Raw genomic sequence first — 22,473 nt, 5'->3', positions numbered from 1 at the left:
GAACCCCTCTTTCTCGGGTCACTGTATGTGATCCTGGGCAGCTGGATGACACTGCAGAAATCCAGAGGCACGAATGCACATGGAGACCCAACACGAGCTGAGCAAAGCCATTGCGGCAATGAGGAGGCCTCCCTTGGGATGTAGAACAAGACCATCGGGCAGAGACCATGCCGATCTCTCAGGGGACTGGGGTAACCTGCCCAAGGTCGCACCGCCAGTTTGAACCTAGGCCGTCAGCCTCCCCAGACTGCACCCTCCCCTCTGCCTGTCCGGTCACTGTGAGGTGGGAGCAGCTGCGGCTGCCACCACTTATCCATCACTCACTGGATGCACTGGGTACCCTGCTAAGCACCTTCCCTACCTGGCTTCATCCAAATCTCATAGCAACTGGGGGACAGGTGCTACTCTGAGCTCTGCCTTAAGGAAACTGAAGCTCAGAGCAGCAAAGTGACTTGCCCTCGGTTACACAGAGTAGGAACAGACCTGGAATTGACAGTGCCCAGTGCCAAAATCTCTCTGCTTCATCGCTTCTGCTTCTACCAACACCTGCCAAGCACCTTCTGCTGGACTGTGGGTAAGTTATCACGAAAACAGAAGAAAAACAAAATACACCTTAAAGCATAACTGAGCCAATCGTCAGAATTACAAAAATAGAAAGCTTAAAGGGAAACTTAGGGACCGTTTAAGCCACCACCCCACCACCCTTCCCCCCAAAGTGAGAGACTCTCCAATGTGCTTGGATACTCCAGTGGCGGGGAGCTCATCCTCTCCAACTTACTCCATCACACGAGACATTCAAAGCCTTCTCCTTCCATGCTCTGACCCCATCGCCTTCTCACCTCCAACAAGGGGTGTGTGTGTGTGTGTATGTGTGTGCACACGTAAGCTCTGTGTGTATTTGGAAAGGAGAGTTAAGTTTATACAAACATTAGAGAGTTCTCGAGTGAGTGCCTGCTCACCTGGGCCTTTCTTTCAGTCTAGGACAAAAGGATAAGAATTAGCCTCATGTGGGTTAATGCACCTCCAGACTAGCGGCTACAGTGGGAAGGTGACAGTGTACCTTCCTGGTGCACTGGTGCAACTGGTGCAGGACAGTCTGCACAGTTGTTAACAGCACCCATTGCCCCAGATGAGATTACTAAAGTCTATCTCCTCAGACAGCATGCTGGGATGTGTCTCCAGACCCCCCTTCAGGAACGAAGGGCTCTGCCCTGGCTATGGTGAGTGCTGCTGGCTGGCAGGGCAGCTCACGCCAATGAGTGACCAATGTGAAGCCATCACAATTTTGAAGGTCACCCCAGCAGCCCTAAAAGATCAGCTGAGCCTCCACTAAGATTGCACTGAAGCCCAGCTTCTCCCTCTGCCAGGACTGGTGCCCTAGCTTTTCCCTCACCCTCTTGATAACACTCCCTAAAAATGACTCGACACCAGAGCTTGATTCTCGGGGAACCCAACCAGCAACAGTCAGCATATTCAGTGGGGACACTCTAGGTCTGGATTCAGATCGGATTTGAATCCCAGCTCTCCATCTACTAGTTATGCAACCTTGGGCCTCTCTGACCCTCAGTTTCCAAATCTGTGAAATGGACATAATCGTGCACACCCCATAAGGGCAGTTGTGGGGAAGAAAACATGGAAGCTCTTAGCACAGTGATTGACATATTCAGTCACTCAATACGTAAGAATTTAAAATCTGTCATTGTATAGCTCTGCCATTAACTGGCTGTGACTAGGAAGAGTCACTTCTCTCTCTTTGCCTCAGTTTCCCCCCCTGTAAAAAGATGGGTTTAGCCTTGGGAATTGTTGCTGACCTTTCCTGAGCACCCACTCTTTATCAGGCTCTGTGCTGAGTGATGTTCTTTATTTACTCTTCAATACAAGCCTACTTGATTGATATTTCTTATTTTCACCATCAGCCTCATTTCACAGAGGCAAAGTGAGGCACCAAGAGGCTGAGAAATCCGGCCCAGAGCAGTCAGTGGTAAGTGATGGAATAGGATTGGGAGCTGGGCAGACTGACTTCAAAGCCCGTTGCCGCACCAGGATGTCCCATTGCTTCCCTCGATGGGATGACGTGCATGCCCCCTGGCAGCGCTGACATTTTTTAGGATCCCACGGCTCTGTCTCCAGCTTAATGGAAAACATTTGCAGAAAAGATCAACCGAATTCCGTGAACCCACTGGCCCGGCCAAAGTGAAAGACGGAGGCAAAGCTGACAAAGTTAATTGACTACAAATGCGAGGCCCAAAAGACGGTTGGTGCAGCCACTTCCCTCTCCATCTCTCCCGAAGTCAGGCTTTGTCGCTGTCACTGAGCTCCGGATGAGGTTAGGAGAGGCGCTGGAGAGCCGAGCAGGGCAGACCCTCACCAGGCATCCTTCTCAGCACCAACCGTACCCTCTCAGCTGCAGCCTCCCTCACAGCTCTCTCTGCTGGCGGCAATCTGAGCTGCTCCCGCTGCTCCAAGGGGCTCTGGGTCAAGGGCTGGAGCATTTTCTAAAGGGCACTTGGAGGTTCCCCAGGTGAAATGAATTTATAAGACAGACACAAATTTCTAAAGACTCATCGTCTGTGTTTTCCTCTGGCTTAATCCAAATACTCAATTTGCTTCAGGGGCACTTCTAAGAGAAGTGCTTCTGAAGTAGTGATGAAAAGCACAACGTCACATATCTGGAAATGAGCCCTTGGATAACGCAATGTTTGAGCACACAGGAGGGGGGAACCGTGGTCATCCTAAAGGCAGGGGCCAACACCTGGGAAGACAACTGATGCTCACCTGGAGCATCCTCTCTGGACTGGTCAATGTGGGGCTTTTAAGAAGCAATGGGCATTTTCTCTTATGAAGAAATGACATCTTTACGTAAGTTTTGCTTGTTTAAAAAGATGTGTACTTTTCCTCAAAGAGAGGAAAAGGGTACTCTATACACAGATGACACAATTGTTCTCATTTTCCCCAAATCTAGCTTGTCCATCCACCAGGGCATCCTCCTCACAGCCCGAAAGGAGAGCTTTGGAATCGTTGTGCAGCTCACTGAGCCCCTGTGTAACACTCTTCAGGCATCTGTGGTACCCAGGGCATCTTATTTTTTGGCCTGCATCCCATCCAGCCTCCCCCATGCCCCTTGCTGGCCCTTCTATTCTGAGCTCTACGTGCGATCTCGTGCATGCCCCTGGGCTTCTTCTGTTCATGCACCTCCCTCTGCCCATGACGCCCTCCTTTCCCCTCTCAGCCATCTGAGAAATGCACATCATCCTTTACATCCCTGGCTTGGCCACGATGCCCCTATGGTCTGCGGGGAATGTGGGGGAGCCTTCCACGCTTCCACTGCAGCCTGGAAACAACTTCACTGTGGTCAGTGGCTCATCTCCTTACATTTTTCTTCCTGTACGTCTCTCCTGACTAGAAGGTGGGGTCCTATCCTTGTAATCAAGACCTCTAACCCCCAGCACAGTGCCTTTTCTAGAATATAAATGAAAATTCAGAATCCATCAATCAAAAAGTGGCTGGCACACACATATTCACTGAATTCAACTAAACTGAAGTGAAAGATGATCTGTGTTGTCCTAACATGTTTCTCTATGCCTGCCTGCCCTAACGTGTGCTGTCACTTTCCTGCTCACTCACCCACCCCAAGAGATCTTGCCCAGGTCTAATTCCAAACCCAGTATGAAGCTCGTACCAGTTCCGTGCTCAGGTTACAGCTTTTCTCTACTGCTCATCTTGCGCCTCATCCCACTGATTGCCATATGCCGGCCATACCGAACCAAACAGTCTCCAATGTCTGAATGCCCCAGGCTGTTTCATGCCTCAGGGCCTTTGCACATGCAAACTGCTCTTCTGGAAAGACTTTCTGAAACTTGCCCATTTGGCAAACTCCTGCTGTGTTTAAATCAGCTAATGTGTTAGAAGGCTTCTCTGGAGCAATAAAAACGAAGTGCTTAGAGCAGTGTCTAGCTGACAGCATGTACCCAAGACAGGCCCTGAGACTTCAGACGTCACCTTCATCTTCACACCATCCCCACTGACCAATCAGAGCGTCAGAATCCCCTTTTCGCAGTAGATTCTGAATGGGCTACCTCTACACACACACTCACAAGAAACAAGCCCAGGAGATTAGGTCCCCAGACGAGGATAGAACTCAAAAGTCCATCCCTGTCACCCTTTTTAGAGGCTCAAATCAAATATTCTTCTCTAACTCTGTGGGGCCCAGATATATGTGGGCTCCAATCTCAGGTTGGTCATTCAACCTCTCGGAGCCTCAGTTTCCTTGTTTGAAAAACAGATCTTGCTACCAGCTAGCTTTCTTATTAGCACTAAATGATTTATGAACTGTTGATATTTAATAGACATTTCCTTTTCTCCCTGAATAGAAAGTACACAATGACGAGCATTTAAATATGCACGGTTGATACACACGTGTGTGCATGTGCACACAATCCATGTCAAAATCATGTTGACATATCAACTCCCTGAAGGCAGGATTATGCCCTCTCTCTGATTCACGTCAAAGGCACATGCCCAAACTCTTCATTCCAACGTGGGAGCTCTAAGCACAGATGGAACGTCGGCTCCGAGATCTGTCCTGTTTCGAAATCACACTTGTCAAAGGCACATTTAAAAATACTGTGACATCTCATTCCGCCTTGGACACATCTACCACACGCGCAGATTTTGTGTGTGTGTGAAGGGAGGTGTGCAATACTCCATCTTTTTTTTTTTTCTTTTGAAAGTTAACTCAAGTCTCAGTAACACAAATGCTTAGCAAAAAACAGGGTGGAAGCATTGTAAAAATCCCTCGAAGATACTAATGCTTTGACTTACTCATATCTAACCGTATGCATTTGACATTTAAACATCAAAGCACTGTGTATCTATCAATTTCATAAATAAGTTTTTTCATGCTAATACTTAAGGATGGCGAGGATGTGATGGAAAAAAACCACTTTAATTCAGTGCTGGTAAGTACGAAACTAAGAACAACCGTTTGAGCCTAATTTGGCAAAAGAAATCCAGGGTCTTAAGATATAAAATTCTCAAACCCAAAAATTCCACTTTGGAGAATGTGCCCCCAGGAAGTAACCTGGACGCTGGCAAGAGCTTTGCGTACCCAAGTATTCATTGTGGTCTTTTCGCGATGGAGAGTCATAAACAAACAGATGTCCACAAATAGAGGAATGAGTTAGTGAAGCGCAGTGTGTCTACCTGATGGAATGACATGACAACTGTCGCCGATAACACTGTGCTATCTTTACCTTTTATTTGTCAGCAGATTGGGAGCGTCGTGAAAGTAGAAATGTAGACAGATGAATGAATGAACGAAGGTACCACACGTGCACGAATGCATAATTTAGAGAGATATATAACAATTTGGAAATATACACATGATGCAGCATTAGATAAAAACACAACATAGAACGCTGTAGAAAGATTACAACTACTTCAGACCATACAGAAAAGCCTAAGGAGATTGGAAGGAAATAGTCTTACGTATTAGCTGACATGGAGTAACTTCTAAATGACTACGTAACGTTTCCTGTTAAATTTCTGCACTTGTTTGAATATTCTATGACTAATAAAAAATAAAATAGGACCCGTTTCATGAGGTTTGTGTGAAGAGCAAACGCTTAGCACAACGCTGAGGACAAAATGAAGTCTTCATTAAATGTTGAAAAGTTTCAAAAAATACTGTATTGTTGCTTTTAATGAAATGTGGCACGTTTGCCTTCTCTCCTGTCACAAAAGGAAGTAAAAGAATAAAAATGCCTAAACCCATGAAGAAAACAACAGGAATGAGCCAACAGCCAACAAGGGATGTCAACAAATCTTTAAATGAAGAAAAGGAGAAAGAGGTGGGCTAACAGACAGAGCAGCATGAAATAATCAATACGCCAGGTACATACAGAGCGAGGTGGGAACACGACCTATTTGCTCCATGGGTCCCCTGAGAAGCCCAAGATGCACTGGGTACTGTGGAAGGCAGGGGTGAACATGGGGCTGCAACCAGGAGGACCCCCACCCAAGGTGGTTGGTAACAATAATAGGAGATTGCTGTCACCCTCTTGGGCTCCCCAGTGAACCATATCTACACGGTCATAACAATTCATACTTACTCTTCTTTTAACTCCTCATCTTGATATTATTAGATTTTGAGGATGAAAGAGGAAAATTGGAAAGAGGGTGATAAAGGAGAGCCCCAAGTCCTCATCTCTCAAGGCAGGAACTTAGTTACTTCCAAAATTGACAAATCAAGGAATAGAGGATTCGTGTATTATTTAGAAACATAGAGGCCAACATGAGAAAAAAATAGCTCAAGGAGTTGAACGTGGTGGCCTCTGGAAGTAGGAATGGAGGCGGGTAGAGGTGAGACAAGGAACCAGTTAGTATTTTTTACACTATGAATCTTTTGGGATTATTTCAATCGTTTGTACCTTTTCTTGATAAAACGCAAATCAAAGTCTGGCTCAGACGTGTATTAGCTGTTTGGCCTTGGGCTTAAGTGTTAACTTCTCTCTAGCCCCACCTCCACCCCCATGACAGGGCAGTGACCATTCCCACCTCACAGCATGGCAGGAAGCTAGCACCAGATCAGATGTGCAGAGAGCTTAGATCTACAGTCTTAGACATAGTCTTAAAGTGCTTGGAGACTGAAATTCTTCATAGAACGCACAGAAAAAAAAATGCATATACATGCACACATATGTATGATCTTCAAAGTTAGCCCTTTAAACGGAGTGGAGGAAACTGACAACACAGGCTGAGGACATTGACACTTTTAGCCACAGCCTTGACTGGACTGGAAATCATTCCTTCCTACACAAGCTATATTCCGTCTCTTCAACCAGGGCCATAATGACAGATGTCTAGAGCCCCCCAGACATCACTTCACAGGACAGGAATTAACATCGCTTGGGCCTCTCATTTCCTGACTATGGGAAGGCAGAAAAGGGATGTGCGTCCATCGAGACCCACGCTCTCCTGACTGCTCCCCCGCCCCCGTCCGCCACTTCCTGCTGCCTCCATGTGGGGAGGGCGGGGCAAGTGCCATATGCAGGAGAGGACGGCAGCCTCAGCCTCCTGGGCTCAGGGCCAGCGCCCAGGCTTAGATGTCACCATGCCACCCAGTGTGCTGACGACTGTGAGCCCCAGCTCTTCTTCACGTGGAAGAGCTAACTTCTTTCACGTTTTTTGGCCACAAATACCACTATTCTTGACATTGCCCCCAGGATTGGGCAGGGCTAGTCATTTCTTGATAGGGCGTAACAATCCTTGGAGTGAAATTTGGGAGAACTGGGCTTATGTCCCACTCTGCCTCCAATTAGCTGCCTTATTTGGCCAAGTCACTGAATTGCTGTGAGTTGCTTTCCTCATCTGTGAAATGGGCGGGTATTTGCTCTCTCTACGCATGTGTGTAATCGATAGGAGCGTGGATGAATGCATGTGAGAGGGGCACTCGAGCTATAAACTGCTGGACAAACCTAAGAAGAAAGAAGAGAAGGATGAGCTGGCAGTGCCATCAGAGAGACTGAAGAGACAATGAGCTTACCTCTCTCCACGAGGGGAGGCAGAACCACCGCAGGGCAGAAACTGGGAGCATTGTTTTCACTGACTGAAAAGAAGAAAAAGGCAGCCTTTTAGCTTTTCCTTATGCTCACTGTCACTGAGCTCTAAAAGCACTAATAGAGGCACAACCTCGTGATGGTAAAGTTGTCCTTGGGGGGCAGACATGGTGCGTCAGGCTCCAGCACACCCGCGTCAGCCAGGACAGGCTAGGTTATGCCGAAGTGACAATGCCACTTCTCAGGGGCTTGAAACAACACAGGCTCGCCCCTCCCTTGCACCACATGTCCAGTGCCGGTGGGCTGGGGGCTCTGCTCTCTGTCATCCCCCCTCAAGGTTGAGGTGGAGGACGGCTCCATCGCACCCCCCGCCTCACAGTGGGGGGAAAGAGAATGCAGCAGACTTGCCTCCCGCTCTCACAGCTTCTGCTGACAACTGGCACAACACTTGTCATTTTTGCAGGTCATTTTCTGAAACGAGGGGTGAGGCCGGGGCTGAGGAAGCACAGTCCCACCAGCCTACCATGTTCTAGAGAGCAGAGAGCCGGAGACGTGGGGAACAAGAGAAACGCCCACTACCATCACTGACTGGGCTGACTCGGGCGCTGTCCTCTCTGTTCACAATGGCAACAACAGAACCCAACCTGAGAATCCCTGTGAGCATCACAGGAGATCATGCGGTGCCAGGAATGGGGCAGGAGCTCAGGAAATGGCAGCTCTTAATGGCAGGGTGGACAGCGCCTGGACTTGGAGTGCAGACAGACCTGGACGTAGCCTCCAGACGCCTCTTAGGAGAGGGCAGAGGGACGAGGCATCTGACTGCCTCTAGACCCAGTTTCCGCGCTGGTAGAATAAGGATGACGTAAGAATTCGATGAGAAACCGTGCACACCCGGTAAGTGAGCCGTAAGGCTAATGATCTCCTCCCTCAACTCCTTCCCCTTCCCTTACTGACTGAAGCTGAATCTGCCAAGCCTCAGCATTCCTTTCTCCCCACAGCCCAAACTAGGAGCACACACAGGATCTCCTCCCTCTCTGAGCTCAGTGTCGGGGTCAAGGGTGAAGGATGAAGGGCAGGGGTTCTAGGGTCAGCGGCCCAGGGCAAGATTGGCTTGGCCGCTTTCCCCTGTGTGACCTTGAGCAAGTTACTTACCCTGCCTGTCCCCTGTTTCCTTGTCTGCAAAATGGGGGTAATGACCATCCCTATCTCACGGTTGTGAGGTTTAGAGGAGTTGGTACATGTAAAGCTTTGGGCATACAGCAAGCACTCAAGAAATGCTGGCCATTATTCACTCAATATTGCCCTTTTACAGTGACACGCCCTTGTCATTGTCTCTTGTCCTTGTCTGCCTCCAGGCAAAGCCTCAGGTCAGAGTCATGCTCTGTTCTGGTCCCAAAAGTCCGAGCTTGGGTTCCCTCACGTCCCACCCCATCCTCTGCCTCCCTCTCCTCTGTTAGGTACACCAGGACCCAGCCTCTCTGAGTTCTAGACCCTCCAGCTGTGTTGTGTCTTTCCCGCCTGGCTCCATCTGCCCAGAAGCACCTGCTCCCCGTCATCATTCCGTGGCCCTGGTCCCCAGACTTCAGCAGAAGCTAGAATCCCCTGGAAGGCTTGGTAACACACAGCGTGCTAGGCCCCGGCCCCAGTGCATCTGTTTCAGCAGGTCTGGGGTGGGGCCTGAGTTCCGGCATTTCTAACAGATGACGCTAATGCTGCTGGTCCAGAGACACACTTCGAGGATCATTGAGCCACTGCTTCTGTCATCCAACACGGTATGAGCTCATGCAGAACGCAGAATTACAAATAAGCCCCCGCCACACTCCACTACACCCAGTGGGCCAGCTTGGCCCTGAGCACTCTGCTTGTGTATTTATATGTCTGTCTTTCCTGGAAGAGAGTGGTTCTCAGAGCAAAGATCTTGAGAGTTAGTACAACCTTGAGAGAACAATTTGACTATCTATATCAAGGGCATTCGAATGTCCACACCCTCGGACCCAAGAATTCTGCTTCTGGAAATTTATCTCGAAATTCAAAGCAAGCCCGGTCTGCGAAGGAAACATTTATACAACACATTAGTGTTTCATTAGAAACACTGGAAACCCATAAATGTCTAACACTAGGAGGATGGTTAGGGGAGCCACCATGCATCCTCGGGAGAATTATCGTGCAGCACATCTCAGCAGAGCATTTATCGCATCCTTGCGCTGCTGTGGTTTACTTACTCTTTCTCACCCGCTATCAGTGTTCCTTAAGAAGCTGCTATTAGCCTTTTGGGTGGGACCTTCTTCACTGTACAGGAATAGCTGAGCCCTGAGAGTTCTCAGCTTCACTGGGCCCCAGGGCACTGAAAATATCAACACCCTGGGTCCCTGGGAGGATGGAGACTCCCTCCCACTGACAGTCTTACTGTGTAACCCTGATCGGAGCTGCTCAGCTAATTCACACTTGTTAAACAAATGAATACAAACCTTTCTTCTTCCCAACGCTGCTTCCAGCAACATCAGGCCGGCAGCTTGAAACTGGCCCTGGTGGGAGTATTGGCACACACCATGGCAAGTGGCAACCGCTACCAATCAGGGCTTGCCCCGCCCTCGCCGGTTGAAAAATATTTGCCAGCACGGTAGTGAATGGGGATGACAATAGGTCCTGCCTCATCAGGTTGTTTGGGGACCAAATAAGATGTTGCCTGCAAGATGCTAGCCTAGTGCCTGGAGCCGACTCTGCTTAGCAGACGGCTCAGCTGTTTATAAGCTGTGAGGGATGATGAAGAAAGCATTGCACAGTAAGTTCTGCCTCCATGGGGTCGTTTCTATGTGGGTTGCAGAGAGGCGTAATTAGAAGAGCTTGTCATTTCCTTTCCAGGTTATGTTCCTCTGTCTAGAATTGCTACAGGGACCAAGTGCATTTGTTTAGCTGAAGAACAGAGGAAGTGTGAGGCTTCAATTGGTTTTTTTTAGAAGCCACCTTTGATTTTGTAAACAAATCAAAGACCCTGCCCACTCGCAGGCCACACACAGCTGGGGAGAGAATGGGCAGCCCAGTTCTCTTCAAAGAGCAGAGGGTGCCCAGGCTGCAGACACCCGCCCCTTCCAGGAAACCTGGCCTCTGGGCTGCTGCTTGACCACAAAGCAGCCTGCACTCCCACTCTGGACGCTAAGAACGCCTCCTCTCCAGTTCCCACGGCTGGGCGGGGGCTGCAAACAGCCTCATTTGCATGCACAAGTGCTCAGGTTGAGCCTCTCAGTTCTGTGCTCAAACACAGGGAACTTTCTGTTTCCTCTGGACAGCAAAGGCAGAAAACGCATTGCCACAAGCTCCCCGGGGTCCCTTCTTGGCATTCCCTGCTCTGGGTTTGCGCCTCTCTCCTGGATTCTAGCAGACTCAGCTGCGGCTGAGAGGACGGGACCCTGGCCTACCCACCTGGATAACTCGCTGCCTGGCCCCACCCAGTGGCCACTGCTCCCTTCACCCCGCACTCCCTCATCTGTGTCAGATTTTCCCTGGAGTCACTTTTGCAGAATCCCTTACACAACAGAATTCCTCATTCTTTCCTGCTCCAGAAGCCCCCCATGCATCCCACCTCGGCAACCCAAGCCACAGCTCTGAGTAGTTCTCTGACTGTAGAGGGAATACACGGATTGGAAGCGAGGGTAAAGTTTATTATGGAAATTTTCGGCAAGAATTCCTTTGCAAAAATGTCTGTCTCCTGTGCCGGTGCTGATGAGAGGGGAAGACTAGGATCCTGTCAACCCTTTAAGAGTCAGGATCTGAAGGTCCCCCCCTATGTGCAGCCTTCCTAAGCCCTGTGGAAGCCATTTCTATGATTAGGTGTGTGATTGCACAATGCAAAAATAAGGATGGGGAAGAAGAAATGACCACGTAGCTTGCATGCTGGGATTTTCCAGCATTGCACTGGCGTGGTTTTGTCTACTACAGAAAATGATAAGGTCACACTAATGTTCAGAATCCAGCAGGTGAGTATGTTTTGGCTCAAAATATACCAGAGATCAAAAGATGATTTTGTACTAGTCAACATGCCCCAGCTGGTAGAATGGTCTAACTTATCAAGCCCATCTCCTGGAGTAAGATTCCTTTTCTCTGCCTGGGTCTCAGGAGGAGAACATCCATGAGTCTCAGGAATTCCCCCATCATCCTCTTCTGACATAGTCCACTTGAGGGAGAACGACTGGTGCGAACCTGGTTCTGCTCTGACGGAGGGCCATGTGTCACGCCAGGTCATCGACGCCCTCTGACAGCCGGCCCTCTTCCTTCTGTTCTTCTAAAATGGGAAATATGGAGCCTCTCACACCAGAATGGCCATAAGCCATGTGCATCCCGAGGCGTTTTCCATCTGGGGCCATGAGAGACTGATGCCACTTTAGCCTCTTTCATTTTTCTCCCCACATCTCCAAACATTGAGAGCAGGCAGCACACAGTGTGAGGGACCCCTGCTTGGGTAGCTCCAGGCCAGTGGGCCAGGGAGGCTGCACGAGGGGGTCCCTGAGGCATGAAGGAGAGCCTGCAGGAGTCTTTGAGCAATGGATTCCCACCACTCTGGAGTGGCAGTGGCTTCCCCTTCCCATGTTCCCACAGCACGTTACGTATTACACTCTTCTCGTTCTGAGTATATTTCGCCATCGCAACCAGATATGCCCATGTCTTCCTCACCAGGATGTGAGCATTTAAGAAAGATGACTCTATCTTATTAACTCACATTTCCAGTGCCCAGCACAGTGTATGACTAGTATAGACACTCAACAAGGTTTCAAAGCTTCTAGCCTTATGACATGAGCAATCCAGCACCAGAAGGATTGATTTCTTTACAGTCTGTAACTCCTCCTTCAGTTGTGAGCGCCTGGAGGCCAGGAATCCTGTCTTAGTCATCCTCAGCCATGTAACACTGTGATTTAGAGAGTCAGAAAGAACTAGTTCCAAATGCTAACTCTGTCGTTTATCTGCTCTGTGAGCTTAGGGAAGGGACTTAACCGCCCCGAACGTCTGTTTCTTCATCTAACAGTGGTTGTGAGGATTAGACGAGAAGCTTGTAAAGTCCTTGACATCCAGCCAGGCGCAGGGCAAGAGCCCAACGAGTAGAGGCTGGATTTGCAAAGCCAGAGGCCCCCGGGCATGGTTCATGCTCAGTCAGTGTCTGTTGAATGCAAGCACCTCTGTGAATTTTTAATTCCCTGCCCTGTAGTTCCGGGTCAGAACTCCTGAGTCCCCAGCCAGACCCCACAAAATATATGTTGGAAAAAGTTAGTGGGTCTGTGCAGGCAGGTGAAAAGAAACAGAACAGATGGAATGAGTTGGGACAATGAGCACCTTGGGTCCTTTTTCTTGCCAACTCCTGCCAAGAAGTCATAACACACTGGTCTGATTCCCACAATATTTCTGAACAATGAATTATTTCTTAAGCTTCTTTTTACCCAACTCTTCCCTGAGCAATATGAAGATGGAAAATGCCATTTTTCAGCCTTTCGGGGGGTTAGAGCTGAGAGGAGGTGTGGAGGACAAAGCAGGGAGCCATGGAGGGGAAAGAGTTCAGTTCCAAAGCCCCTTAAATCCCCAGAGTGGACACTGGGTCTCCTGCGGGGCCACAGTCCTAGGCAGACACTCACTGGTCCTCTGTCCCTATGAGTTAGTTAAAGTCTGCCCTTTATGGAACATTCTTCCCTAAATATAAACCTACGGAGGCTACTTCACCATATAACCTGACGTTTTTCTTAAAATAATTCAAGATGTTAAAATGAAATTAAAAGCCAATAAGGGAATTCAGATCGAATCACAGGACGCTCAAGGTGGACGTCAGCAGGGAAGATTCCATTCAGCCTGGAAATAATTAACTCAGAAAAATCAGCCCCAAGCCAAGGACCATCTCGAGATTAGCAGGCTCAGGATGAAGGGCCAAGGACCAGATTCCACCAAGGAGCCCCATTCCAGGCCTCTCAGGGGTCTGGCTCTGGAACAAGAGGCTGACCTCCAACTGGTCTGGTTTGTTAGCTTATTTGTCAGTTTTATTTTTCCAATTTACTGGTCAATTGCTTGTGACTCAGTTGAGTGGGGGAATACCAGTCAGAGAAGATGTCTGGACATGTTCAAATCCAGTCCCTTATGGGATACTGAAGACCCGCCAGGAGGCAACATGGTAAAGAAGAAGAGGGAAGTTTGGGGTCATCAGATCTGGGCTGGCAACCCGACTCTGTGTCTAACTAGATGTGAGGTTTGGGTCAAGCAACTTCAACTTTCTAAGCCACACACTCCTCATCTTAAAAGAGAGGAAACAATGTCCACTCCACAAGGGCGCTATGAGTATTAAATCATAGATCCATGTAGAAGCCCCAGCACACGGAAGGATAAAACCCATGTGTAGGCAGACAGCGAGCACGTGAATAATGTCAGTTCTCCTCTCCTTTCCCACTTTGGGCAAAGTGTTGTGTTGGGTGATGGGAAGAATGTGGAGATCAAAATCGTAGATCTCTAAGATTCCTCCAGATCAGGCATTCCATGACTCATTTCTACAGCAAGTGCCGAGCCAGGACCAGCATCCGTCCTCTGTTGACCTGAAACTAAGGAGGAAGCCACTAGCGAGAGAGGCTGGAGATACTGAACCTCAGCTCAGCCTCTCCATTGGACACCTATTAAGATGGGGTTTTCAATCCTTCTGTTTCTGGGACATCTTTGTGAGTTTGCTTCCGGGACACAGGATGAGGCTGTCCAGTCTCCAAGCAGTTGCCTTCTATTCTCCAAGAGTAGCCACACCCATAAGCACCCAGAAGGTAAGAGCTGACAGGGCCACAAGGAGTCTCACGCATCATTCTACTGATGGAGAAACTGAGCAAGTGGTAGGACTTTCCTAAAGACAAGACTGTAGTAGATGGCAGAGTTGAGAAGACGCTAATAAATCTCCATTTCAGTCCAGGAGCTTCTCCAGCACACCATGCAGAACATTCATTCATTTACCAATTTCAAATTGAGCTCCCAAAAATGTACTAGTATATAATCAGCACACGTGCATGAGGTACCCACATTGGGCCAACACTGCCTTGGCCCTGAAATCCTAACTCCATGTACACTGTCAGATACACACCCATGTCCCCATTTCTCTCTCTGAGACTGCAATGAGCTGCACTGTCCTGATTAATGGACAAGGTGAGAAAACCAAGGGACCCCGGCAGAGAGCACATCTGTTGGTCTCCCCTGTCTGGCAACAGCACCTTAACTACACTTTGAGGAGCTTCCTCTCCCCCACTGCGCACAGTCTTACTGGGACTGTCGCTCTGTTGCCCCACCCTCCCGCTGGCAGAGGGTGGACTCATAGCCCAAGCTGGTCCAAACTCTCTCCCTTGAACTTAAAGCTTGACTATAGCCACCAAAACTCTTTGCAGCAGACTGATGATGACAGCGGCACAATGAAGATGTCCATTCATTCCTACTAAATACATCCATGTTGTGGACACCTAGTTGGTCATCTTTTCTTTGAGTCTATGAGCAGACTTCTAATGAATTTCTTTTCTGCTTGAGTTGAATAGAATCAGTTTCTGTTACTTGCACCCAACAAATCCTGACTAATCTACTCCCCAGCCCAAGGACACCGTCCTAATAAATGGATGGGAAATAGTCAAGGAAACATGCCCACACAGCTATTCGGGGCAGGTTACCTACCAGGTTGCCGGTACCATCCAAATGGATAAGTGCGGACCTCGGTGTCGGGAGAGCCACAGTCCAAAATGCGCCAGGTTCCTCCATTTTCCTCACTGCAGGTCTGAATTCCCAAGCTGTTCAGAGTTAGGCATGTCACCTCTCCTCCTGGAGCAAAAAATAATCAGGACCGAAAAAATGAGCCTAATGGAAGATTGCATTTGAATGAGGGACATTCTGCAGACTCATTCTTCAGCAGACATTTGGGGTGCTCTCTACTCAATTCCAGGTTTGATCTTAGCCACTGAGGAAAAGCCTGGTCCCTTAATGAGCATCTGGTCTGAGAGGACAAGGATGGAGGCAGCTAACACTCCCAGAGCAGCTATCATGTGTCCAGGGCTGTGCCAGGGCTCTGTCTGCTTCATATCACTTGGTCCTCACACAACACCAAGAGGAAGGTAGCATTTGGATGCCTGTTTACAGATGAGGAAACCGAGGCTCAGGCAGATTAAGGGACTTGTCGAGGATCACACCAATAGTGAGTGGCTGAATCCAGTTTTAAATACAGATCATTTGGACAGATCCAAAGTTCACCCCACCAAGTTGCCTGACCTGAGTCTTGAAAGAGGACAAGACAGTTAACTGAAGCACAGAAAGAGGGCTATTCCGGTCAGGCAGAAGTGCCATGTACAGTTGACTGGGCACTGGACCAGGAGCCGTGTCCCAGCTATTCCATTTATCAGCCACCTCCCCTCTCCCAGTCCCCGATTGGAGATGCTGATGATCCGACAAGATCCTAGATGCAAACGTGTTTTCTAGACTATAAAATGCTGCGTGCAGGCTACAAGGAGCTGTGATCATCATTACCTTTCAACTGGGAAACATTCAGAAAGCCGAAGCCAGTGCAGCACGGGTCCACATCACACAGCCGCTCACATTCAAAGAACCTGCAGAAGAAGAGGATGAGCAGGCCTGGAGGTTGTCGTTGGTGGCCCAGGACCTGCTGGGTGGGCTGAATTGCAGCCGCTCTTACTTCCGGGGGCCTGCTTTCTTAACGACTAGCTAAAGTGAGGGTGCAGCGGCCAATAGACATGAAGGGATTCCTAGCTTTGAGGTTCTTTCCCAAAACAAAATTCTACTCTTTTCTCAGGAATGTTGTCCTGCCATCCTTCATTCATTCGCTCACTCACTCCTCAAGCATCTAGCCTGTGCTATTCTGTGCCAGGCTCAAGCCAGGTGAACCCAGGGTCCTGAATGCACTCCTACAACCCTTTCAGACAGGGAGAAAGCCCCAGCTTTGGGCTCTGGGCAAAGGAAGAGATAGTAGGGAAGGTGTGTCCAGAAATGGACACATGGGCTTCCAATGGGATTCCACGGGCTCATGGTCAAAGTGACCCAATCGGGCGCCTGTTTGGGTGGCAAAGAGCTGCACCTGTTCTCCCCCGAGCTCCCCTTTCTCCAATCTGCAGCATAGGCTAATTATCCTCTGAACACACCTCTGTCTGCTGGGTGGGCGCATCCATGCTGTCTCCCAGGACCTACTTTCCTCAATGAGTCAGTGTGGTTACTGGACCCCACCCTCAGCTTCTAGGACCAATCCTGGCAGGGGGAATTTAGTGGCTTCAAACCAATGCTCCTCGGCTCAGTTCTGAGCTCCTCCAGCCCTGACCAGTCCTGATCACTCATTCCTGACTCCTAAGAGCTCACTCAAGCCCTCAGTTCCTTTTCAGGGTGGGGACTCTGCCTCAATCTTGCTGTTCTGCTTCCATCTTAGGAGGTCCCGAACTCAAGTCCTATCTCAGTGGATAAGGCCTCCATCTCCTGGGCAGCTTCTTCGATGCTGGCTGCATCTCTGCCCTGATGCCTGAGGACCGCCTGCCCCGTGGTTCCCTCTCCCGGAGCCCTGCCCACTGCCCACCCACCACCACTTCATTTTGCTCTCTTGAAGCCCACTGCCAAGCCCCAGCCTGGATGACATGCTCTCCCATCAGACCACTCTTCTCAGAGTCCCCAACCCCTGTCCCAGTTCCAACCTGCCTTCTCTTCCCCGCTCCCATGAGCACAGGCGGTGTCCCACCAGACCTCCAGACAGACTGTCCCATATCATCTTTCCAACTCTATTGTCAAAAGTAGATCTTAAATTCCAGCAACATAACACAACTTCATCAATCAACGACACTTCATAGATCAACAGCTCAAAGATCAACATTCTCGAATTCTAAGGTACAAAAGAATTTCCAGGGGGAGCTCACTTAAAATTCAGATTCTTGGGCCCAGCCCCAGGAAGTGTTGACTCAGCAGGTCCAAAGAAGGACCCAGGAATGTGGTTTGTAAAAAGCTCTCTTGGGGCTGGCCCCATGGCGTAGTGGATAAGCCCAGTGCGTTCTGCTTCTGTGGCCTGGGTTCACAGGTTCAGATCCCAGGTGTAGACCTACACCATTCATCAGCCATGCTATGGCAGCAACCCACATATAAAATGGAGGAAGACTGGCACAGATGTTAGTTCATGGCTAATCTTCCTCAGCAAAAAAAAAAAAAAAAAGGGGGGCCTCCTGGTGATTCTGATGGGTGAGATCCACAGATTAGGCTGAGAGAAATATCACCTTTAGTGAAAACAACAAAATAACAGCTAACTAAATAAAAAAATTTAAAAATACATACTAAAAATAATAAATAAAAAGTCTTTCAGGCCTACAGTCCTGTTAAAAGTCCTCCTTGCTCTCTGGATTCTGAATGCAGCACGCTGGGACTGATCAAGTTTATTACTGCACTTGACAATCTTCGTTAACTGATAAGACATGGCTCAATGTTCTTTTCTGCATCAGCCGCCTGGAGGGGCAGGGCTAAGTTTGTGTTTAACATCAGTAATTTACGTTAGCCACAGTTTTAGATATGGTCCCCTCCATATGACATTTCACCCTCTGCTTTGGGTTTTATAGTTTGTTATGCCTCTGCCTTTAACTGGTATTATGACACCTTCTTTATGGAAGTAGAAGGGTGTTAATGATAAATATTAGCAGTGGAGTGGTGATAAATCTTGGCGACAGAACGAGCTTACCCATCGGACATGGATTTGTCAGACATGGGCACTTTGCTTCTGATGGAAGTCCCCGTCAGCTTCTGGAATGGCAGGCGAGTGTAGAAGTTCTTCACCTTATCTTTCAGGACAACTACACAGAGGCAGAAAGAAACCATATTATTGAGGGAGAAAGTCAGCGTATCGAGGAAAATAGGAGGATAACAGTGTACAAACCAGACTGAAAGTTTCCAGTTAAAGATGGTGTGTTACAATCGTGTATCCACTCTGCTCCCTCCCAGACCTCACTGAAATCATAGTAAAGGGATCCTCGCAAGGGCACACGCCACAAGGGCAAAGAGAATAGGAGGGGGGATATGCTAACACAAGGGTGGATGCTGGCAAGCACACAGAGGAGCACGAAATTGACTTAAGAGAACTAAGAAAGCTGAATCCTCAACTTTTCTGTGGGAGGAACCAAGAAGCAGCCCCATAACGTTCTACGATCCCAAAGATTTAAGTTTCGGCAGCACTGGGAGGAAGCTGGGCTGAAACAGGACGGGCTGGAAATCTCTTGAAGAAGCAGTTAGGTCTCCGGATGCCCTCCTCTGCTTTCCACGACTGACAGCTGTCCTCTCCCCACCATAGAAGAAGATCGAGGAGGACAAAGGAGAGAGGGTCTTTCGGGTACACTAGGTAGTTAAGGGTGGGAGCACCACACTGAAAGTCGAAGACTCTTTCAAGTCAATCTACACAGTGAATATTGAGACTCTTTCATCTTCAAACCGTATTTGGTACCCAAACCACTAGCAACCAGACTCATGCCCCCAGGCCGTGATTTTGAGAGGAATGACCTAAAAATACTAACATGAGGGATTTCCCAAAGGGTAGCCCAACTAGACTATCCTCCTGGAAAACCCAAAGTCAACAAGCTCCCACCACACAGAGCGTCATGGTCAGCATCTGGATGCCTCCCTTACATTTGAGTGGAAAACCAAGGCTCACCAGATATCTAAGAAAGGCCTCCAGCAAAGAAGACAGAACAATAAATGAAAGATGATAACATCTTGGAAGAAATGGAGACTGTGCAGGGTGACAAAACTCCCCCCAAAATAGTGTCGTTAATGTCATCAGAAAGAAAAATCAACTTCTCTCTTGTTACAGCCACTGTGGTTGGGATTTTCTGTAATGTATGGCCCACTGAAATTCTAACTGCTACGTGTATTAACAGTGGCTTTCTCTGAGCAGTGGGATTCCAGGGTAGGCTTGTTCTCTATAGTCAACTTGAAAAACTTTATTGTAAAAAGAAGAAGAAATTAACCTGATATTTCTGAAACCACAGAGCCAGAAGCCCATTGGAAATGCAGTTGGTGCAGAGGCCACCAAGCACTCACCTTTCTTCCGGAACAGGGCCCCTGGTCTGTGGGGCAGGGTCAGTCTGCAGCCCTTGGGAGTGGACTCCAGGACATCGTCACACACCTGGGCCTCGGGGTATAGGATGCAGGTGAAGTGCAGGGGTGCGCTGTCTGTTATCTCTGCCAGCCGACAGAAGGAGGGCTCCTGGACACAGCCTGCAGGCAAGAGAGCAGTGGCTTTTAGTCCCTGGGAGGCCTGCAGCGGGGAGTCACTTCTGCAGGACCTTCTGGGAAGAAATGCCCTGTAGGGATTTTTCCCAGGCTGGGCAGAGGCCCAGGTCAGTCAAGGCTATCAAGTCTGGAATGCCCAAGAAAAACAGCAGGGTTCTGCTAGCTGGGGAGAGGGTCACGCATGCACCAGGGAGTCTGTGTGGCTCTCAATAAAGGCAAAATCTAAGAGGGTGAGGGGTGAGCTGTAAACCCAGCAGGACAGGAGGAGAGAGGGTAAAACTCCATTGGATCTACCCAGGACCATCTCAGAAGCAGTCAGGATCTTTGGACCACAGGCCATAGGACTGCAAAAATTTTGTGAACTTCAGGAATGATCTCCCCTGCTCCCACCCCCACATCAGACATTGCTAGTGGTGTGTATGAGCTCCCTGATGGGGACGGATCATGATTGATTCATTTCTTTGTTTTCTCATCCCCAAGGTCAAACACAAGACCCAGAACATACTGCAGTCTCAATAACTGCCTGTTAGGTAAAGGATGGATGGACGGATGGATGGATGGATGGATGGATGGATGGATGGATAGATGAATGGACGGATGAGTGGACGATAGGTTCTGGAAGTAGAGTTGAGACTAACTACACTATAAGCTTCTTGAAGATACAGGAGATGCCCTGTCTGTCTTCTGTCTCATCCATGGTACTAACTCTGAAGTGATCCCTGAGTTATGTCATTGAGTTTATCCTTATCTGTTCTCAAAGAATCTCAAGATTCCTCACCGCAGGGTGGGGAAACAAGGATGAGGTCTAAGGATACTTACGAGAAAGGCACCACAGGTTTGCCTGCTGAGGTGAAAATAGGTGCTTGAAAAGCCAGTGCTGCTGGCTGGGCAGGGACTGACTTCCATTGACAACGACGTGGCTGAGGTCCACCGGGGAGAAAAGCTCTGTCATCACATCTGAAAAAGAAGGAAGGAGTCCACTTCCTTTGCTTTATCTCCATGGTGACTCTATCTGTCTGTCTGTCTGTCTCTCTCCCCCTCCCCCCCCACACACATACTTTCAGGCCATGTGAGGCCAGAGAAGTTCTGGAGTCAATAGGACTTGTAGGGTTCTAAAAAATTTTTTGTTTTCTCATCTCCAAGGTCAAACACAAGGCCTAGAACATAGCACATCCTCAATAACTGCCTGTTGGTAAAGGATGGATGGATGGAGGGATGGATGAGAGGAAAGATGGACCCAGAAAGTCCTAAAAATTATGGAGTTGCAAAATCTTAGTCTCTTGGTTTGGAAGACACCTTGGAAGCCATCTGGTTCAATTCTTCTCCCATGGCAGGACTTTTCCCCATCATATTCCTGGCCGATGTCCCTGCAGCCCCATGACACGTCTGTGCCAACCACAGCAGCCCACTCCATCATTAAGAAGCTGTGGAGTCAAACCTGTCTCTCTGTAAATTTGAACCCCTGAGGCTCCTTCTGTCTTCTGAAGCCATGTGGGAGTCCTATCTCCCTCCCAAACATCAGCCTTCATCTGTGAGAACAGCTTTCTGCTCCACTCAGCCTCATATTTGAAAAGTCCAGCCTAACGATTCCCCAGACTTTCCTTGTGTCTTCATATACCATGATTCCTGGCTTAAGGCTCTTCCTGGGTGCCTGACTGCCCAACGATGGAAGTCCAAGCTTTCTTCTTGGTCCAGGCTCTACCTGCATTTTGAGGCTTATCTCGGTTGCCTCAAGTCACACTCCAGAAGCATGCAGATACTGGTAGCTCCAGCTCATCACTGCACGGCTTCTGCCCCAGGACTATTGCCTGTGCTTACCCTCCATTTACACCCTTCCTCCCCATCTACCTGGTCCTCCTGTGCTTCAAGGACCAGTGCTGTTCCCTCTTGTTATGATGTTCAGTGGCTCTATAAAGAGATTCTCCAGTGCCGAGACCCACATCCCATGCCCGGGGTGGGGGTATTTCTGCACCTCATGAGGGCTCTGACTTTCCAAAGGGACTTACACTGTGGTGTGAAGCAGTTCATGGAAATGAGCCTGGGCGTGTTTACAGTGTCCCTTAGCTCGGGGCTCTGGCACAGGGGCATTACAGCCCATGTACACCCCACTTTGCCTTGGTCCGGAGCACCCTCCCAGCAGCCCACCTTACACGTTCCACCAAGCAGGCTCACAAAGACTGAGCCTCTTCACCAGCAACAACCACCAACAGGGAGAGGAGCTTTACAGCATACAGCAAGGCCAGAAGGTTAGTGCTGGCCCAGACCCTGGAGACCACGATGCTGCCCCCTCCGCCGTGAGCCCCAGCCCTTTGGGTCATTGTATCTCAGTTTGCATGCCTGTCTTCCAGCTGAATGGCAGTTGGCACAAGGAAGGAGAGCACAGAACACCTCTTAAGACAGCAGAAGAAGGAAGAAAAACAATACAGCAGGCCCACAGGCACACTTAAAGTTCCTTGAATCGTACTTTGCCCTCGGAGCCTTTGCACAGGCTGTTCCCCTTACCTGGAACACCTTCTCCCAGACGTCCCCTGGAAATGTCTGGAAGATCCTTCCAGGCTCCTCTGAGAGGCCTTTCCTGACTCCTGCAGGCCACCTATTCCCACTGCACTTGACACCTGCTCCCATTACAGCCCTGACACATTGTCCTGCAGTGACTGGCATGTGGGAATTCTCACGA

General features: G+C 49.0%; 1 protein-coding gene across 1 annotated transcript in view; it reads right to left on the bottom strand.

Moving 5' to 3' along the window:
- Positions 1-22,473, bottom strand: part of TG (thyroglobulin) — a 242,927-nt gene that overhangs the window by 135,081 nt on the left and 85,373 nt on the right. Inside the window, exons 28-33 of the mRNA XM_070481642.1 lie at positions 20,616-20,753; positions 19,605-19,781; positions 18,253-18,364; positions 16,062-16,141; positions 15,219-15,362; positions 7,544-7,606 (exon numbers count right to left, since the gene is read on the bottom strand). Of these exons, the coding sequence (XP_070337743.1) occupies positions 7,544-7,606; positions 15,219-15,362; positions 16,062-16,141; positions 18,253-18,364; positions 19,605-19,781; positions 20,616-20,753 (714 nt within the window). The remainder of the gene's footprint in view (positions 1-7,543; positions 7,607-15,218; positions 15,363-16,061; positions 16,142-18,252; positions 18,365-19,604; positions 19,782-20,615; positions 20,754-22,473) is intronic.

The sequence above is a fragment of the Equus asinus genome, chromosome 12 (assembly GCF_041296235.1).
Source record: "Equus asinus isolate D_3611 breed Donkey chromosome 12, EquAss-T2T_v2, whole genome shotgun sequence".
In the NCBI taxonomy this organism is placed as follows: domain Eukaryota; kingdom Metazoa; phylum Chordata; class Mammalia; order Perissodactyla; family Equidae; genus Equus; species Equus asinus.
The sequence above is the reverse complement of the archived record's forward strand: the minus strand, read 5'-3'. Positions and strand labels throughout refer to the sequence as shown.